Source organism: Penicillium alfredii (assembly GCF_028826965.1).
Source record: "Penicillium alfredii strain IBT 34128 chromosome Unknown utg000007l_segment0_segment0, whole genome shotgun sequence".
In the NCBI taxonomy this organism is placed as follows: Eukaryota; Fungi; Ascomycota; class Eurotiomycetes; order Eurotiales; family Aspergillaceae; genus Penicillium; species Penicillium alfredii.
In genome coordinates this window covers 2,077,013-2,092,247 of record NW_026622704.1, presented here as the reverse complement: position 1 = coordinate 2,092,247, position 15,235 = coordinate 2,077,013, and the positions used below count along the sequence as shown (strand labels likewise).

The 15,235-nt window shown below is 51.2% G+C and overlaps 6 protein-coding genes across 6 annotated transcripts; 3 read left to right on the top strand and 3 right to left on the bottom strand.

The window, feature by feature from the left end:
* Nucleotides 1-782: 782 nt before the first annotated feature.
* On the bottom strand, nucleotides 783-1,436 carry NUU61_005438 (uncharacterized protein; the record flags this gene model as incomplete). Its single annotated transcript, XM_056656020.1, has 2 exons — nucleotides 783-803; nucleotides 1,170-1,436. 2 exons carry the CDS (start codon nucleotides 1,434-1,436, stop codon nucleotides 783-785), a joined length of 288 nt encoding a protein of 95 aa, XP_056511633.1.
* Nucleotides 1,437-3,068: 1,632 nt separating this feature from the next.
* NUU61_005437 (NAD(P)H-dependent flavin oxidoreductase) lies at nucleotides 3,069-4,109 on the top strand (the record flags this gene model as incomplete). The annotated part of the gene is made up of 1 exon (XM_056656019.1): nucleotides 3,069-4,109. The coding sequence occupies one exon, from the start codon at nucleotides 3,069-3,071 to the stop codon at nucleotides 4,107-4,109; it is 1,041 nt and encodes a 346-aa protein (XP_056511632.1).
* Nucleotides 4,110-4,446: 337 nt separating this feature from the next.
* On the bottom strand, nucleotides 4,447-6,055 carry NUU61_005436 (taxilin; the record flags this gene model as incomplete). Its single annotated transcript, XM_056656018.1, has 4 exons — nucleotides 4,447-4,956; nucleotides 5,010-5,456; nucleotides 5,519-5,793; nucleotides 5,917-6,055. The coding sequence occupies 4 exons, from the start codon at nucleotides 6,053-6,055 to the stop codon at nucleotides 4,447-4,449; spliced, it is 1,371 nt and encodes a 456-aa protein (XP_056511631.1).
* Nucleotides 6,056-6,832: 777 nt separating this feature from the next.
* cym1 (pitrilysin family metalloprotease cym1) lies at nucleotides 6,833-10,045 on the top strand (the record flags this gene model as incomplete). The annotated part of the gene is made up of 2 exons (XM_056656017.1): nucleotides 6,833-7,212; nucleotides 7,270-10,045. 2 exons carry the CDS (start codon nucleotides 6,833-6,835, stop codon nucleotides 10,043-10,045), a joined length of 3,156 nt encoding a protein of 1,051 aa, XP_056511630.1.
* A 1,318-nt stretch (nucleotides 10,046-11,363) lies between these two features.
* Nucleotides 11,364-12,792, bottom strand: NUU61_005434 (uncharacterized protein; the record flags this gene model as incomplete). Its single annotated transcript, XM_056656016.1, has 2 exons — nucleotides 11,364-11,663; nucleotides 11,725-12,792. 2 exons carry the CDS (start codon nucleotides 12,790-12,792, stop codon nucleotides 11,364-11,366), a joined length of 1,368 nt encoding a protein of 455 aa, XP_056511629.1.
* Nucleotides 12,793-12,868: 76 nt separating this feature from the next.
* Nucleotides 12,869-14,111, top strand: NUU61_005433 (protein N-lysine methyltransferase family protein; the record flags this gene model as incomplete). The annotated part of the gene is made up of 3 exons (XM_056656015.1): nucleotides 12,869-12,901; nucleotides 12,998-13,476; nucleotides 13,538-14,111. The coding sequence occupies 3 exons, from the start codon at nucleotides 12,869-12,871 to the stop codon at nucleotides 14,109-14,111; spliced, it is 1,086 nt and encodes a 361-aa protein (XP_056511628.1).
* Between the last annotated feature and the right edge of the window lie 1,124 nt (nucleotides 14,112-15,235).

Sequence of the window (15,235 nt, the reverse complement as noted above, 5' to 3'; positions counted from 1 at the left end):
ATATCCAAATGGTCAAAAAAATAAAATAAAATTCGAACAAGCCATTCTTCCATTGCTTCAGCAGAAAATCTTTTGCAGAATATCAAGGTAAAGCGTGGCTGAAAAAAAATCGTACTGGTAATTATTAGATATGAGAGGAATGAGATGAATTCGTTCGACAGATATACGCTGGGGTATACTTACTCAAGAGCAAGGCTGTCGACTCTTTGTAGGGCTTAGGTAGGACAGGTTCAGCTTCCCCTCGTGGTAGTCTTGGTTATTCCTGGTTTCTTTTTCATGCGCTTCTTCTCCTCTTTCCATTCTTGGTCAATACCTCTTTATGCAAACATGGAATACTCGAGATATCTCACCTAAGGATCAGTTGGGCCGGATATCCGAGATTTAGATTTGAACAATTCATCAGCGTGTGTTAGTTATTTGACCAATATTCCATTCCAAGCCAGTTCTTCAGTCTATCCAAAGATGTGGCCTAGAGCTGATCCTCTTGTACATGTCAACTACGCTGAAGATCCAGAACGTACCCAAGACATCCCCCGGCACAAGGAAGATGCAGATCGGGCGATGAATCTACCCGGTTCAAGAAGCTTGGCCTATCTCGACCATGCTTCAACTCGATAGTATCCAGTTTACAAGCAGTCTGTCAACTTCATCTCATCCTTTTCTCCGGTCTTTTTGCCTTGACTTTGGTGTCTCTCTTTCTCCTTCTCCGAGCTTTGTGTCGGTTTCTCTCTCTCTTTCGGCCAAGTACCAAAGAAATGCTTTTCTGACTTCATTCACCCCTTTCAAGCGTTGTTCTTTGTATTCTGCTAAAATCAAAGCTAGAGACCACCCTGGAAGCAATAGCAAATCCCAAAATAAAATCCCTTTGAGCAAATAATACCATCCACATCTTACTCCTTTGGTACCTTCGCCCTTCCGACATGTAATTCAATCATCCTAGAATGCTGTTTCAATTCATCAGCGCATCCGCTTACCATCAACAAAACTCAAACAAAACACAATAGCCTTACATCAAACCTTCCAGAAAGAGCGACGATCTCGCCCCTTGAAACCAGTCTAGTGGTTTTGGGTCTGGTTTGCCACAAACTTGGGCGGCCTATCCATCTGGATAAGTGAGGCTGGAGTACTTTCGTTGAAGGAGAGCCAGTATAAACTCGAATCGCAAAAACTCCTCCCTTGCCCGCCGCAACCTGGAACCCTCGCAGCATCTGTGCGGATTTGATATCCACAAAGACCTGACTTCCTGGGATGCGGTATCCCAGGATCTGATTCCCCCTTCGTCTTTCCTTGGAGATGAGCTCAATGCCTGCGATGTAGGTACCTGCTTCTTCTTCGAGGACTGACACTCCAATCCTGACGATGGACTTGTGCAGCAGGACTGTTTGGTTAAAGTCGATATGTCCAGCCCTCTCGCATTGCAACTTCCAATGGTCCATGTCGCATTTAACCTTACCTTGGGCCATCTCCCAGCTCAAGCCTTTGAGCCGGTGCTTTTGATTTTGACAGAAACTCGGATTTCTAGAGCGGACCATCATATACCTATCCATCAACCATTTGTTCTGTTTCCAGTGTCGTGCTCTCGAGTACAATTTCTCATCGTGCTCGGGTATCTCATCATCGTACCCGGCTGGCTTGGTATTCCGGTAAAGGTTTCGCCAGTCTATCGAATTGGATGTTTTGTTTCTCACTTGCTCTTCAAGGAAAGAACTAAGATAGCCACGTTCTCTGTCAAGGTAAAATCGGGTTTTCCAAAATGCTTGGCCAGCAAATATTGCTGCTATGGGCCGGGACACATAGCGGAGCCTGTAAAAATCGGCAATTGGAAGATACACAGCGATTTCCCACAGAATTTCGACTGGAAGACGGTTGAATCTGCCTTGATCCCTGACTGCAGATATGGGAGCTTGTGCACGAGATCGCAGCTTCTTGTACTTTTTGTCTGGTTGTGGCAGCTTGCGTCTCGGTCGATCTCGACCTTGCATCGTTGGCAAGTCGCACGGATCATGGCTGTATACCCTTCTGTCGCATTTTCCTGAACCGTAAGTTTGAGAATCAGCAATTTTCGCGTTCGATTGTTGAGGAGAGAGAGAGATAACTGACCGTCGTACGTGAAATACATTGGCATATTGCCACACAGATCAAAAAGCTTGTCGAGGTTGACTTGTTCTTCATTACCGAGATGCATCATGAGAGCCTCCCAACAGCCACTGTGGAATTGATAGGCCGTCCTTGGTTCATGATCAAAGGTAAGTGTCAAAGATTCATAGCCCCCGTCCTGGAATGTGTAACCAGACCACTTCCTGCTCCATTCCTCCGTCATCTTGACGAGGCCTGTCAGTTGAACACCCTTTGTACTACCCTTGCGAGGCTTGTATACTAGCTTTGGAATGAATACCAATTTTTCCTTTATCAATGGACCAAAGAAGACAGCGGGATGGGCAACTTACTTGCTCGCCAACTAGCCAGATGGGGAGGCCATGGATCGATACAAAGGCCACACGAAGGACAACGACCGACTAGGCACATTGTGAACAAGCTTCAGGTTGTCTTTAGAGATAGAACGCTGGGGTAATTATTAGGACAGTTCACTTTATCGAGATTGCGTGAAGAAAGTGTAAAGAGGGTTGTGGTCTACCTTGAGCCCTAATGTAATGGTCACCATGGCATCAACGTTTCATCAACCTAATATGCAAGAGCAGCTAGGTAGGAACCACCACTAGCCAACTTTCGTTGAAATATCCATACAATGAAATTTAAAATCGACATTCATGAAACCCCTGTATCATCTCTATTTTATCCCTAGCGCGGGACTGTTGATGTCGGGCGCATTCTGTGAAATAGTGAATCTCAGTATATCTCTATTGTCATATAGTTCACCCCTTGTGAAGATCCACCGAGTGCCTCGGCCCGGTGGAGCTGCTTTTCCCCGCATTTTTCACAATTCACTGCATTAATTGATGCCGACCTCATCGCCATATTTATACATGGCTCCTCAAGAGAAAAGACATATCAAACACTAAACATCCCTGCCAATACAATTGTCATCACAGAATCAACAACTCGCAACCATGTCTCTCCAAACACCACTGTCAACCCTGCTCAAAATCCAACATCCAATCCTCCTTGCCGGCATGGCGCGAGCCTCAGGAGCCCCATTAGCAGCGGCAGTCTCCAATGCCGGCGGCCTCGGCACCGTCGGTGGGCTGGGGTACACACCGCAGCAGCTATCTGAGATGCTGACCGAGCTCAAGTCCCTACTCCGGGACCCATCGCTGCCATTCGGCGTCGACCTCGCCCTGCCCCAGGTCGGGGGCAGCGCGCGAGCAACCAACCACGACTACACGCACGGGCAGCTAGACGAGCTGGTCGAGGTGGCGATCTCGCACGGCGCGAAGCTGTTCGTCTCCGCGGTCGGCGTGCCGCCCGCGAAGACCATCAAGCGGCTGCACGAGGCCGGCATACTGATCATGAACATGGTTGGCGCGCCCAAACACGCCGAGAAGGCGCTGCAGTGCGGCGTGGATATTGTATGTGCGCAGGGCGGCGAGGGCGGCGGCCATACGGGCGATGTGCCCTTTTCTGTGCTTGTCCCCGCTGTTGTTGATGTGGCGCGTCGGTATCGTAGCCCGCTTACTGGCCAGCCGGCGCTGGTGGTTGCCGCGGGTGGGATCAATGATGGGCGCAGTTTGGCGGCGTCGCTGATGCTTGGGGCTGCTGGTGTCTGGGTGGGCACGCGGTTTGTGGCGTCGGAGGAGAGTGGTGCTAGTCGGCTGCATAAGGAGGCTGTTATTGGGGCAAGATATGGAGAAACTTGCCGCACGCTGGTTGTTTCGGGTCGGCCGTTGCGCATGCTGCCGAATGACTATGTCAAGGATTGGGAGAGTCGGCCGGCGGAGATTGCTGAGTTGACTGCCAAAGGCGTTGTGCCGATGATGCACGATCTGGAGAATGAGAAGGATATCGATATGCCGTTCTTGATGGGTGATGTGTCGGCGAGTGTCAGCGAGATCAAGCCGGCCGGTGTTATTGTGAGGGAAATGGTCCAGCAGGCTGTGGATATGCTGAGAGTAGGAGGTTCGTATATTCACGGCCAAGGAAGTAAACTGTGAAGAGCAGTCGGATGTGGCATTTTGATCTACGATACCCAGCTCAAGACTTCATACAGGTTGGATATCCTTGCATTGGTAATATGACATGTACTTGTACAGAAACACATGAAACTCAAGACTTGCAGCCCACAATGAAGATGAATGTTGCCAAATGGAAGACCATGGTCTCATAGAAAAAAAGAGACTGGGTCTGCCAGCGATAACAGGATAGCAAAGCCCGCTTTTGATCATTCACTTATGCTCAACACTCTAGTACTCGTAAACAGGGACACTCGTGGTGGCAAAGCCACTGCAATCATACATCAAATGAATGGGTAGCATGAACCGCAGAGAAACATCAGTGGCAGCCATTGACCGCGGTCTTGCCATTGACCACAGTCTTGCCATTGGAATGGGCGTGCAACAGGCTCGGGGGCGGAGGTGGCCCAAAGACAGGTCGTTCGGGAGGATGAACACGGCCAGGGACGTCTTGATCGGTGCCATCAAGTTCCTCGTCGCTAATGTCTTCCTCCTCTTCGTCTTCATAATCTTCGTCATATTCGCTCTCAGTGCCCTCGTCGTCACCCTCAAGATGATCACTTTCTGCCAATCCCTCGCCGCGACCCTGAGCTTGCATTCGACGGCACAGGGCCTCGAGATGGTGGCACTTTCGTCGCCATCGTTCCAGCTCTTCGTGGTTTCGAGTACGTTCTTCTGCCATTTCGAGAATATTGCGATTGGTTTGCTCATGCTTACGATTGAGCGTATGATTCTCCTTCTCCAGGCGTTTGGTCTTCTTGGACATCTCCTCCATCTCCTTGCGGAATGTAAGGAACAGCTCGTTGCTGTTATTCAAGGTGTCCTCAACCTGATATATGTTAACCAGTGCATAATTTCAAAATGCCGAGGAGCGTATCGTACCTGCTTGAATTTCTCCACATAGATATTGAGCTGGCTGCGCAGCTCGGCTTCCGTGTGTGAGAAGGTGGAGACCTGGGTGCTCAACGCTCGACCCCGAGCAGTCTCATTCTCCGCAGTCCGGCGCTGCTCCTCAAACTTCAAGGTGAGGCTTTGCAATTCAGAGTCCTTGCTGCGCAAGAGACCCTTGTAGTGCAGCTCACGAGTGTCGAACTGCTCACTGATGGTCTTGAGCTTGGTACGTAGCCTGGTGTCACAGTTAGCAAGGCATTCTATAAGCCCAATATCAAGGTCTCCGTACGAATCATCCAAGTCAACATCGCCCTTCTCGCTACGGGGATTTCCGTTGGCAGCCATGACATCTTCGATGTCAAAAAGAAGCGAGTCGAGGCGCTCATTGACAATCACTCGCGCCTTCTGCTCCGTGTCATCCAATTTCTTATTGTCATCCTATGAACCACATTAGCCTTTATTCCATTACAATGGTCCAGGCTTATTCCTATCCAACTTACCTTGACCTTCTTGTTCTCCTTCGTCAACTCCCGACACAACTTCTCCAGTTTGTCCTTCATAGTGACAGTCTTGGTCAACTCTGACTTGCTCTTGTCTTGGTCCTTCTGCAACTGATCGGCGCGCTTCTTGCTTTTGGCATAATCGCGATCCAGCTTTTTCATATCGGCCAAGAGCTCGGTGTACTTTTTGTGGACCGTCTCTAGACGGGTCATGGGGGATTCGATGTTGTTGAGGAGCTGATTCAGGTCTCGGGTTGCTTTCTTGACTTCACGTTCTGTATACCAAGGCCATGTTAGTGAGAATGATCTTGCCCCCAGTCACAACATCAATAAAGGTAAGATCAAGCAAACAACGGATATCCACTGAAACACCACCCAGTACACAAATATTCACGCACCAATCTCCACTTCTTGGTCTTTCTCGCCGGCAGCATCCTGCTCCAACTGCGAAATTTTGGCTGCCAGCAATTTGGAGGTTTCGTTCGGATCAGCCACCTTCTTCCCCTTATTCTTCTTGGACATGGCGGTGGACGACATTATAGGCGGCTCCTTGTGAAGATCGCTGAAATAACGTAGGCCGGGTGGTAGGTTATCGGTGATTGCGCAAGTAAACCGGAGGCCGAAAATTTGCGCAGAGACAGGCGGGATACACGTAGGAAGAGAGAGGCTGGGTGGAGGTGCGGGGGTTGGTAGAGTGAGAGAGGATCCCAGAGTGCAGTTGGACTTGTGACACGAGTCACCAACTCTGGGATGTCAACGTCGTTGCCGCGGTGTTCTTCTAGTTCAGGCGACAACTAGTGGAGGTCTTGCTGTTCCGGAGCAGAAACTCGACGAGGGGACCGGCTCTTAGTCATCGGTATAAACCGCTGTCTCACCACGACATGGCTCCGTATTAAAAGAGACACTGGCCAAAATGCGATATATAAACAGGTCAATTGGGCACAGTTGATATATCCTAGAGGAACTTCCTACCTCCCCAGGTCTTTGGATTTGACCTATCTCGCTTCTCGGGGCCATAGCGCGGCTGACATAAGCAGACTGACGGAGCATTTTTTGAAGCCGCGGCCAGGCGTTCTCTTGCTGGTTCATCCTCTCTTCGATCATTCATACTGGTGTTGGATTTGGGGAAGTTTTCTCTACGTTTTGCATTTGCTTTGCTCATTGTCACTTTGGGGGTGGCATTACTCTCATTCTGCGCTTTTGTTTCTCCCAAAATCGAGTTTGCGATGCTCACTGCCTGAATCCTGTCGCCACATCAAACACCACCATTCTGGCCGAACGTGATATCTGAAGAGGACAACCACACACCACACCATGCTGTGCTCATCGTTGAGCTTCGGTAGATCTCGGACACCGGCTCTACTCCAAACTCTCTGTGGCCGTCTACCGAAGTCGAGCTATGCGATCCCTCTGCGGAAACCTTGGGCCAGAGCCGCATCGACAGTTACGAATCTCGACAGCTTTCCTACTGTCGGCGAGAAGCTTCATGGATTTACGGTTCAAGAGAAGAAGCATGTTCCGGAGCTACATCTGACCGCGGTGCGACTCACCCATGACAAGACCGACGCGGACTACCTGCATGTGGCGAGAGACGACAAAAATAATGTGTTTGGGATCGGATTTAAGACCAATCCGCCGGATGCGACGGGTGTGCCTCATATTTTGGAGCACACCACCCTGTGCGGTAGTGAAAAGTGAGTGGGAGTTGGATCTCGCATTGGTCGCGCTGCTAACTGAAGTCCATTTCTCAGGTACCCCATTCGGGATCCTTTCTTTAAGATGCTCCCTCGCTCGCTTTCGAATTTTATGAATGCCTTCACGGCTTCCGACCACACTACCTACCCGTTCGCTACTACCAACCAGCAAGACTTCCAAAACCTTCTTTCTGTCTACCTCGATGCCACACTTCACCCTCTGCTTAAGAAGGATGATTTCCGCCAGGAAGGGTGGCGTCTAGGGCCCGAGGACCCGCGTGCCCTACAAGCGGTTCCGGGGCAGCCTGAGCCTAAGGCACAGCTGGGGGATATTGTTTTCAAGGGCGTCGTTTACAATGAGATGAAAGGACAGATCTCGGATGCAAACTATCTGTATTACATTCGGTACAAGGAGAGCATTTCTCCCTCGCTGAACAACTCTGGAGGAGATCCTGAATATATCACCGATCTCACACACCAGCAACTCTCCGACTTTTCGAAACGCAACTATCACCCGAGCAATGCCAAAATTCTCACTTATGGTGACATGCCGTTGAGTGGGCATTTGAAGCAGGTTGGTGCTGTCTTGGATGGATTTGCAAAAGGCCAAGCCGACACCGATGTGAAAATGCCGGTGGATCTGAGCCATGGTCCTTTGAATGTCACGGTACCGGGACCGATTGATACATTTGCCAGCGAGGACAAGCAACACAAGACTTCGACCTCCTGGTATATGGGAGATACAACCGATATCGTCGAGACATTCTCCGTCGGAATAATTTCCTCGCTTTTCCTCGATGGATACGGTTCGCCCATGTATCGTGCTCTCATCGAAAGTGGACTGGGCTCCTCGTTTACACCAAACACTGGTCTTGATTCCACTGGCAAGACTCCAATTTTCTCGGTTGGCGTCACGGGTGTCAGCGAAGCGGAGGCCCCTACCATCAAGCAGGTTGTTCAAAATGTCTTTCAGGAATCTGTTTCAGCTGGATTTAGCGACGAGAAAGTGCGAGGTTTCCTCCATCAACTGGAACTGTCGCTGCGCCACAAGACGGCCAACTTCGGAATTGGTGTGATGGACAAGACCATCTCGTCTTGGTTCAACGGATCCGACCCGATGAAAGAATTGGCCTGGAACGACGTGATCGAGGAATTCAAGAGACGATATACTCAGCCTGGCTACTTGGAATCCCTTGTCCAGAAATATCTCATCAATGACCAATGCATGTCTTTCACCATGGTTGGCACTCCTACCTTCAACAAGGAATTGGACGAAAAGGAAGTTGTGCGGAAAGACGCCAAGCTGGCTCAGCTTATCGAACAGCACGGCTCGGTGGAGAATGCAGTCACCAAGCTTGCTGAGGAGGAGTTGCAATTGCTCAAGATCCAAGAAGATGCACACCATGCAGACCTGGGATGTCTCCCATCTTTGCATGTAAGGGACATCTCGAGAGAAAAGGAACGCAAGCCTGTGCGTGAGTCCAAGGTCGATGATATCGACGTCGTTTGGCGTGAGGCACCAACAAATGGCTTGACTTATTTCCAAGCGTTGAACACATTCGAGGACCTGCCCGATGATCTTCGCTTGTTGATGCCATTGTTCAATGACTGCGTGATGCGACTGGGAATGGCGAACAGATCTATGGAGCAGTGGGAAGACCTGATCAAACTGAAGACTGGAGGAATCTCAACGTCCTCTTTCCTTGTCTCGTCCCCAACTCAACTGGACAAGTTTAAGGAGGGCATGCAGTTCTCTGGATTCGCCTTGGACAAGAACATCCCCGAGATGCTGGAAATGCTCTCGGCGTTGGTCATGGAGACTGATTTCACCAGCCCTTCCGCTCCGGCAATGATCCAAGAGCTTCTGCGGTTGACCACTAATGGAGCCCTGGATTCCGTTGCAGCAACCGGTCACCGATTCGCTGTTAACGCAGCCGCAGCCGGTCTCTCACGCAGCTTCTGGGTTCAGGAACAGCAGTCCGGTCTGGAGCAATTACAGGCGACTGCCAATCTCCTTCGAGATGCTGAATCTTCTCCCGAGCGTCTCCAAGAGCTAATTGAGAAGCTGCGCTTCATTCAGTCATTTGCGGTCTCGAAGTCTTCTAAAATGCGTGTGCGGATGGTCTGCGAGCCGGAGAGCGCTGCACGCAACGAGTCTGTCTTGCAGAAGTGGACTTCTGGCCTTCCTCACATCCGATCACCAACTGCCTCGCCTACAAACTCCTCATTCCCATCTGCCGGCAAGGCTTTCTACGACCTGCCTTACAAGGTCTACTACTCTGGCCAAGCTACTCAGACTGTGCCGTTCGTCGACCCTGCTAGTGCACCTCTCACTGTCCTTTCCCAGCTTCTCACGCACAATTATCTCCACCCTGAAATTCGTGAAAAGGGAGGGGCGTATGGTGCCGGTGCCAGCAACGGACCTATTAAGGGAATTTTCACTTTCATGAGTTACCGGGATCCCAACCCCATCAACACGCTGAAAGTCTTCCAAAGCAGCGGGATCTTCGCTCGCGACCGAGCATGGTCTGAGCGGGAGATTGAAGAAGCCAAGCTTGGCATCTTCCAGGGCCTTGATGCCCCGATGAGCGTGGATGAAGAGGGATCCCGCTACTTCATGAGCGGCGTGACTCACGAGATGGACCAGCGCTGGAGAGAGCAGGTCTTGGATGTCACGGCCAAGGACGTGAACCAGGTCGCAGATCGATTCCTGGTGAATGCGTCGCGGAACACGACCTGTGTGTTGGGTGAGAAGAAAGACTGGGCTGGCGCGGACTGGAATGTGCGCAAGCTCTCGATGGATGTGCAGAGCGACGCTGCTGCCGATACCTAAGCAGAACTAACCCATCCCGGCACCCCAGCCTCTTGTCCTATTCGGCTTGTCAGCTGTCTCTTGCAGATTCTTTCGCAGAGCCAGTCCGCTACCGGCGGCAATGTATCACCACCTCTTGCACTGTACTTTTACCCATTTATACTGACATGTCCCTTCCTGCATTCCCCTGTACATATATTTGTATATACCTGGTCCTATGGCTCTCCTCTTTTCTTTTCTTTTCTTTTTCTTTTGCATTTTCTTTCTCTTGGGATTCCCGAATCCCCACTCACGCGCTGGCAAGATCTATACGTGCTTTCAAGCACCAGAGCTATTCACGCCTCCAACCAGTCACCCCCTTTGGTTGGCAGACGTGGCATCCATTCCCATTCTTTGGGGGATGCAGCGCAAGAACAGACGAGAATGTGAGCCCCACGAGGCACACTTCCCTTATCTCCGTTTCTCGGAACCGCCCTGGACTATTTCAGCCTACGCAGGACGGACTAAAAACGCGAGGACATTTTCACGCTCAATATAGTAAATTCACAAAATGTACCAATATACTTCTATAGTCCTAATAAGTCTGTTATTCCATCCTCTTACTAGCAAAACGAACCTTGGCCATCTCTAACCTGCCACGATGACACCACTTCCGTGATATACTTCAGCACCCCTCTAAGCCGGAATTCGATTATCCATCCCCAACAATATTCCTAGTCGGTTCAGACACCTCCACCAGGTCAGTGTTATAACAAGGCAACTTGATCCAGTCGAATCCAACATCGAGGGTCGCCTGCAGATCGAACTCGGCTTAGCCATGGGTGAATTGCATGCATGCATGTGTGTAAGGGATCAGCAGAGAAGGATGTGGCTTCTGCATGAGCTGCGCGACTAAGGTTAAAGAAAATGCACCTGTTCCTCAATGCGCATCTACGGTGAAAAGTTCATTGGGGAAGCCGGTGGTCAAGTGGGGATCAGCTCATTTGGAGCCACAATGAGGTGCGTATAACCCGCAGAATAGCATTTTCTCGGATGGCAGCTGCTCAAAATCTGCGAATGAATTATCATTACGGTTGAGTCAGGAGAGAACACATTTTCTGTTCGAAGAATATAGAGTGGATTGAGCGCTAGGCTCACGAGTAGCAACGCTGGAAAGGGTAAAACACCTCTATATGCAGATCCACAAAAAGAAAAAAAAAGAAGGCAGAGCAAGTTCCGGCCGAAACAGTCATGTCCATCGAATATAAAGTACAGCAAGCAGATTATTCGTTATATCGTACAATGTAAAAGGTCGATCCGTGAGACGCCGTCGGCGCATCAATGGACCAAGGAAGAGTTTTCATGGTTGTGCATCGCTCGCGCCATGCCCGGGTCGATGATGAGAACCTGATACATCACCCGGGGCATGACCAGAGCTGGGCCGAGGAGAGGCACTGATGCCGGGAGAGCCTGGTGAGATGAATGTGGGAGATACGGGGAGGGGCGGGAAAGGCTCAGTTTGATCACCAGATGGCTGTTTGTTTGAAGACTTGCTCGACCGCCTTGTAGAGACCCCGGGCAGCTGATCATGGTCTGCTGGCAAAGTGCTTTGTTTGGTAGACTCTGTTGATGGCGGGGGAAGATGGGAGAGCGTATCAGACTAGAAGCCGAGGGTCAGGTTGCCATGTAAATCGCCGCAAACAATATCAACCATTTCATACCTTATCGACAACATCATCCGTTTCCAGACCGCGGCTCAAAGCCAACTCGTGCGCGGCGACTCGTTTCCTCTCAATCTCCAACTCCTCCTGTCGAGCAGCCAGCTCTTCTTCGAGCTTCAAGTCGGCCATTGAGGGAGTATGCACGGCATCAGGGGTAGTAGCAGACTTGGTTGATGAACGCTTCTTCTTTCGCTTTGTCTTTTTAGACGAGGCACCGCCCAAACTAGAGGAAGCGGAGGCCGATTTCGCCAATTCCGGTTTTGTTCCAGATTGGTCATCCGACTCCAAGCCCGTGCCTCGACGCCCAAACGTCAGCGCAAACTCATCATCGAGGGGCACTGCATCTTCCTCCTCATCGCTGGGTAATAAATCTCCGCGGGAGCTCAAAGAGTTCGTTGTCCCCTCTGAAGATTGTGTCGTACTGCGATTCCGCCCGTTGGGACTATACGAGACTCGACCGTCGTCTTCATCGGTTGTCTCCATCAACGGTTCATCCTCTTGCGCATACCGACGTGAGCCTCCCGGGTGTTCTTGCAGATCAGCCGCAGAGGGCCGATATTTTATCCCTCGCGCGCCGAGTCTCCACGGAAAGCGCTCGAGAAAGCCGAGAAATGACGAGCTCGGAATCACGGTCGGATCGGTGCGGTTGTCTGGAATGTGCACGGCACTCCTTCTCCTCGTGTTACGTGTCCCGTAGCTCATCTTCCTCGGTCGGCGCGGCTGCTCGGCGTGAGTGCGTGCCAAACCACTGCCCGCTAGAAGACGATCTAGCTCTCCAGTTCCCCATCCCAGCAGGCTCTCGTCGCCTTCTTCGTTGTCCCAGTCGTCGTAGAAGTCAAAGTTAGCTTCGGCACGGCCACGTCGCCGACGTCGCAAGTGGTCTTCCCGAGAAGGGAGACATGGTGCTGTGCAGGAATGGACACAATTGCCAATTGCCGCAAAGCAGGGAGAAATATAGTGGTGCGAGAACGTGTACAGGCCTTCCTGGGCGCTTTCGTTGGCCGATTCCAGATTATGCGAGATCTGGTTGATCCGTTGTCGGATACGGGGGTCACGCGGGCGCATCATCTTGGATGAGAAAATACAAAGCCAAAATTCGATCCCGAAGGCGCTTCAGCTGGCCTTATCGCGAAGGCGCCGGAGAATGGAGGGAGTGACGCAGGAGGAACGATGTCATGTTAGTCAGCCACACGTGATAGTCTGGGGTAGTCGATGCGGCATCATGGATCTGTCAGGAAATCACTGAAATCAACCCTAACGCTGGTGTGTTGAGCATGGTCTTCTACGCCCGCTTCCTGAAAACTCCTCGATTTCAGGAGCAAAAGGGAAAACATGGGTGTCTGCATTAATCTGCATCACCACCGACTTGGGAGACTCGTTCCTCGCCCAAGATGTGGACTTGATCGCTACACTGGCCGTTGAACACCACTCCAAGGTATTACATGAAAAAAGCCTGACATGGGAGGCAGGCAATCGACAGCTTGCGTTGTCTCTGGGACCATTCTCATCCCACGTGGCTCAGCAAAAGTTGATCTTGGCCATTCGACCCCGGGAATCTGGTAAAACGCAATTGCTCTCAAGCGATCCATTGGGAGCAACCTCTACGCCCCTGCTGTTCTCGGGATGGAGTGCCCCATTTGGGCCAGGGGATATGCCGGCTGAAAAACTAGTCGAGCGACGCCTCGGCCTTAAGGACAATCCCGAGCTCAGAATCTGGGAGGAAACTGGCAACAGTATTGCCCGGCACATCTGGTGAGCTATTTCAATTTCTTTTTATACCCCCCGGTCCCGGTCTCTAAACGGGATACCACAGGGATGCGGCACTCGCATCGGTAATTTATCTTCACCAGACGATCAACGGCTCGGAGGGCATCCCCTCTCTTCGTCGTCTCTTGGTCGATGAATCCCCCACGCCTCTGCAAATAGTGGAATTGGGGGCAGGATGTGGCATTGTGGGCATTGCCTTGGCAGCGATGCTCCCTTGCTGCTCTGTCTTACTCACCGACCTCCCTGAGGCCCAGGAGATTGTAACACACAATATCAATGTTGCCCGGTCGGCACCCATGTCGACCATCGACTTCCGGACCCTCGACTGGGACGAGCCCCCGGACTTGTGCGGCCGCCCCATTGATTTGATCCTGGTCTCAGACTGTACCTACAATGCCGACAGCTTGCCCGCGTTAGTGTCTGTACTCGACCGATTGGTCCGGAGCTCCCCGGACGCAATCATCTTGGTGGCTCTGAAGAGGCGGCACGACAGCGAAGCCATCTTCTTCGAGCTGATGCAGTCTGCAGGATTTGACCCCCTGCAGGCCACCATTGCACTCCCCTCGCAACATGATCAAGTAGATCAGATCGAACTGTATTGCTACAGCCGTGCCCACTGAGCTCCAACGTGTGCGAAATCCACGATGTGACCATTAGCGAGGCGCTAACAGGCCGGAGATCTGGCCCGTGCGTGGAATTTAGTGCGTCATACCGCTCAATTCAACCACGGGGCTCGTTCTGTGTGTGCTTCAGCTCTGGATGGATGCCGATCTTCGTCTGCACGGCACAACCCAATAAGCATGCTCAGGGGCTCATCCCCGAGATGTGAGGTACCTAACTGCTAGGTACAGCAACACTTGGACGAATTGTGCAATTCGTTGATCCTAGTGGGACGGGGCGTCAGCGCCGCCACAGTGCCCGTCACCCCGTCCCCCCATCATCCCATCATCCCATCATATATGAAAAATAGACATTACCACACCGCCATCTCATAGTCTCCTAGTGTATTGGTCTCCAGTGTAATAGAGCAATTCCGAGCAGAGACGGGATTCGATCTGCTGGGCTGATCTGCCTTCTCATGCATGTCGCACAAGAAACAAGCAAAGATAAAAAAAAGAAAAGAAGGTCTAGAAGCAAATAATCGCTCATACTGGAGGAGCGATGTGTCAAGGATTTGTCGCCCAACGCATGGATTGCCTAGGTGCCTAGAGAACCTGAGGACTTGTCCTGTTCGGGACTTGTCCTGTTCGGGTGATGCCGTAAGCAACTCGTTTGGCCTTTTTTCTTCCTCCGGTCCTGTTCTTTATTCCTCTCTCTCTCTCTCTCTTTTTCTTGAGATTGCTCAGCTCCATTTCCACAAGGTGAGTTGTTTTTGGATTTCTCGGTTGAGATTGACCTGTGACCGTGCGTCTTTTTTGCCATCCCCAATCGTTTGTGCCCTAAGCAGCTTCGCCCCGAAGATTCCCCCAAGTTTTTAAAAACTCTGAACCCTGCTGCCTCCCACCAGTCGTCCATTTTATTTCTCTCATACAACTCCGCCTCAAGATTCAGTTTTGCTGACCACTACCAGACTAGCTACTCAGCGTAAATCCCTCTGCCTTTGGAACCCCCAAAGGCAACTTTGGTCACCACGGCTCCAGCAGCCTCGCTTCTACTTCTCAGTCAAATTGTCTCCACTCGACGTCCCCGCGACACTCTTAACAACATTCCACCTCCTACTGTCAACTCCCGAGCTCTCGTCCGG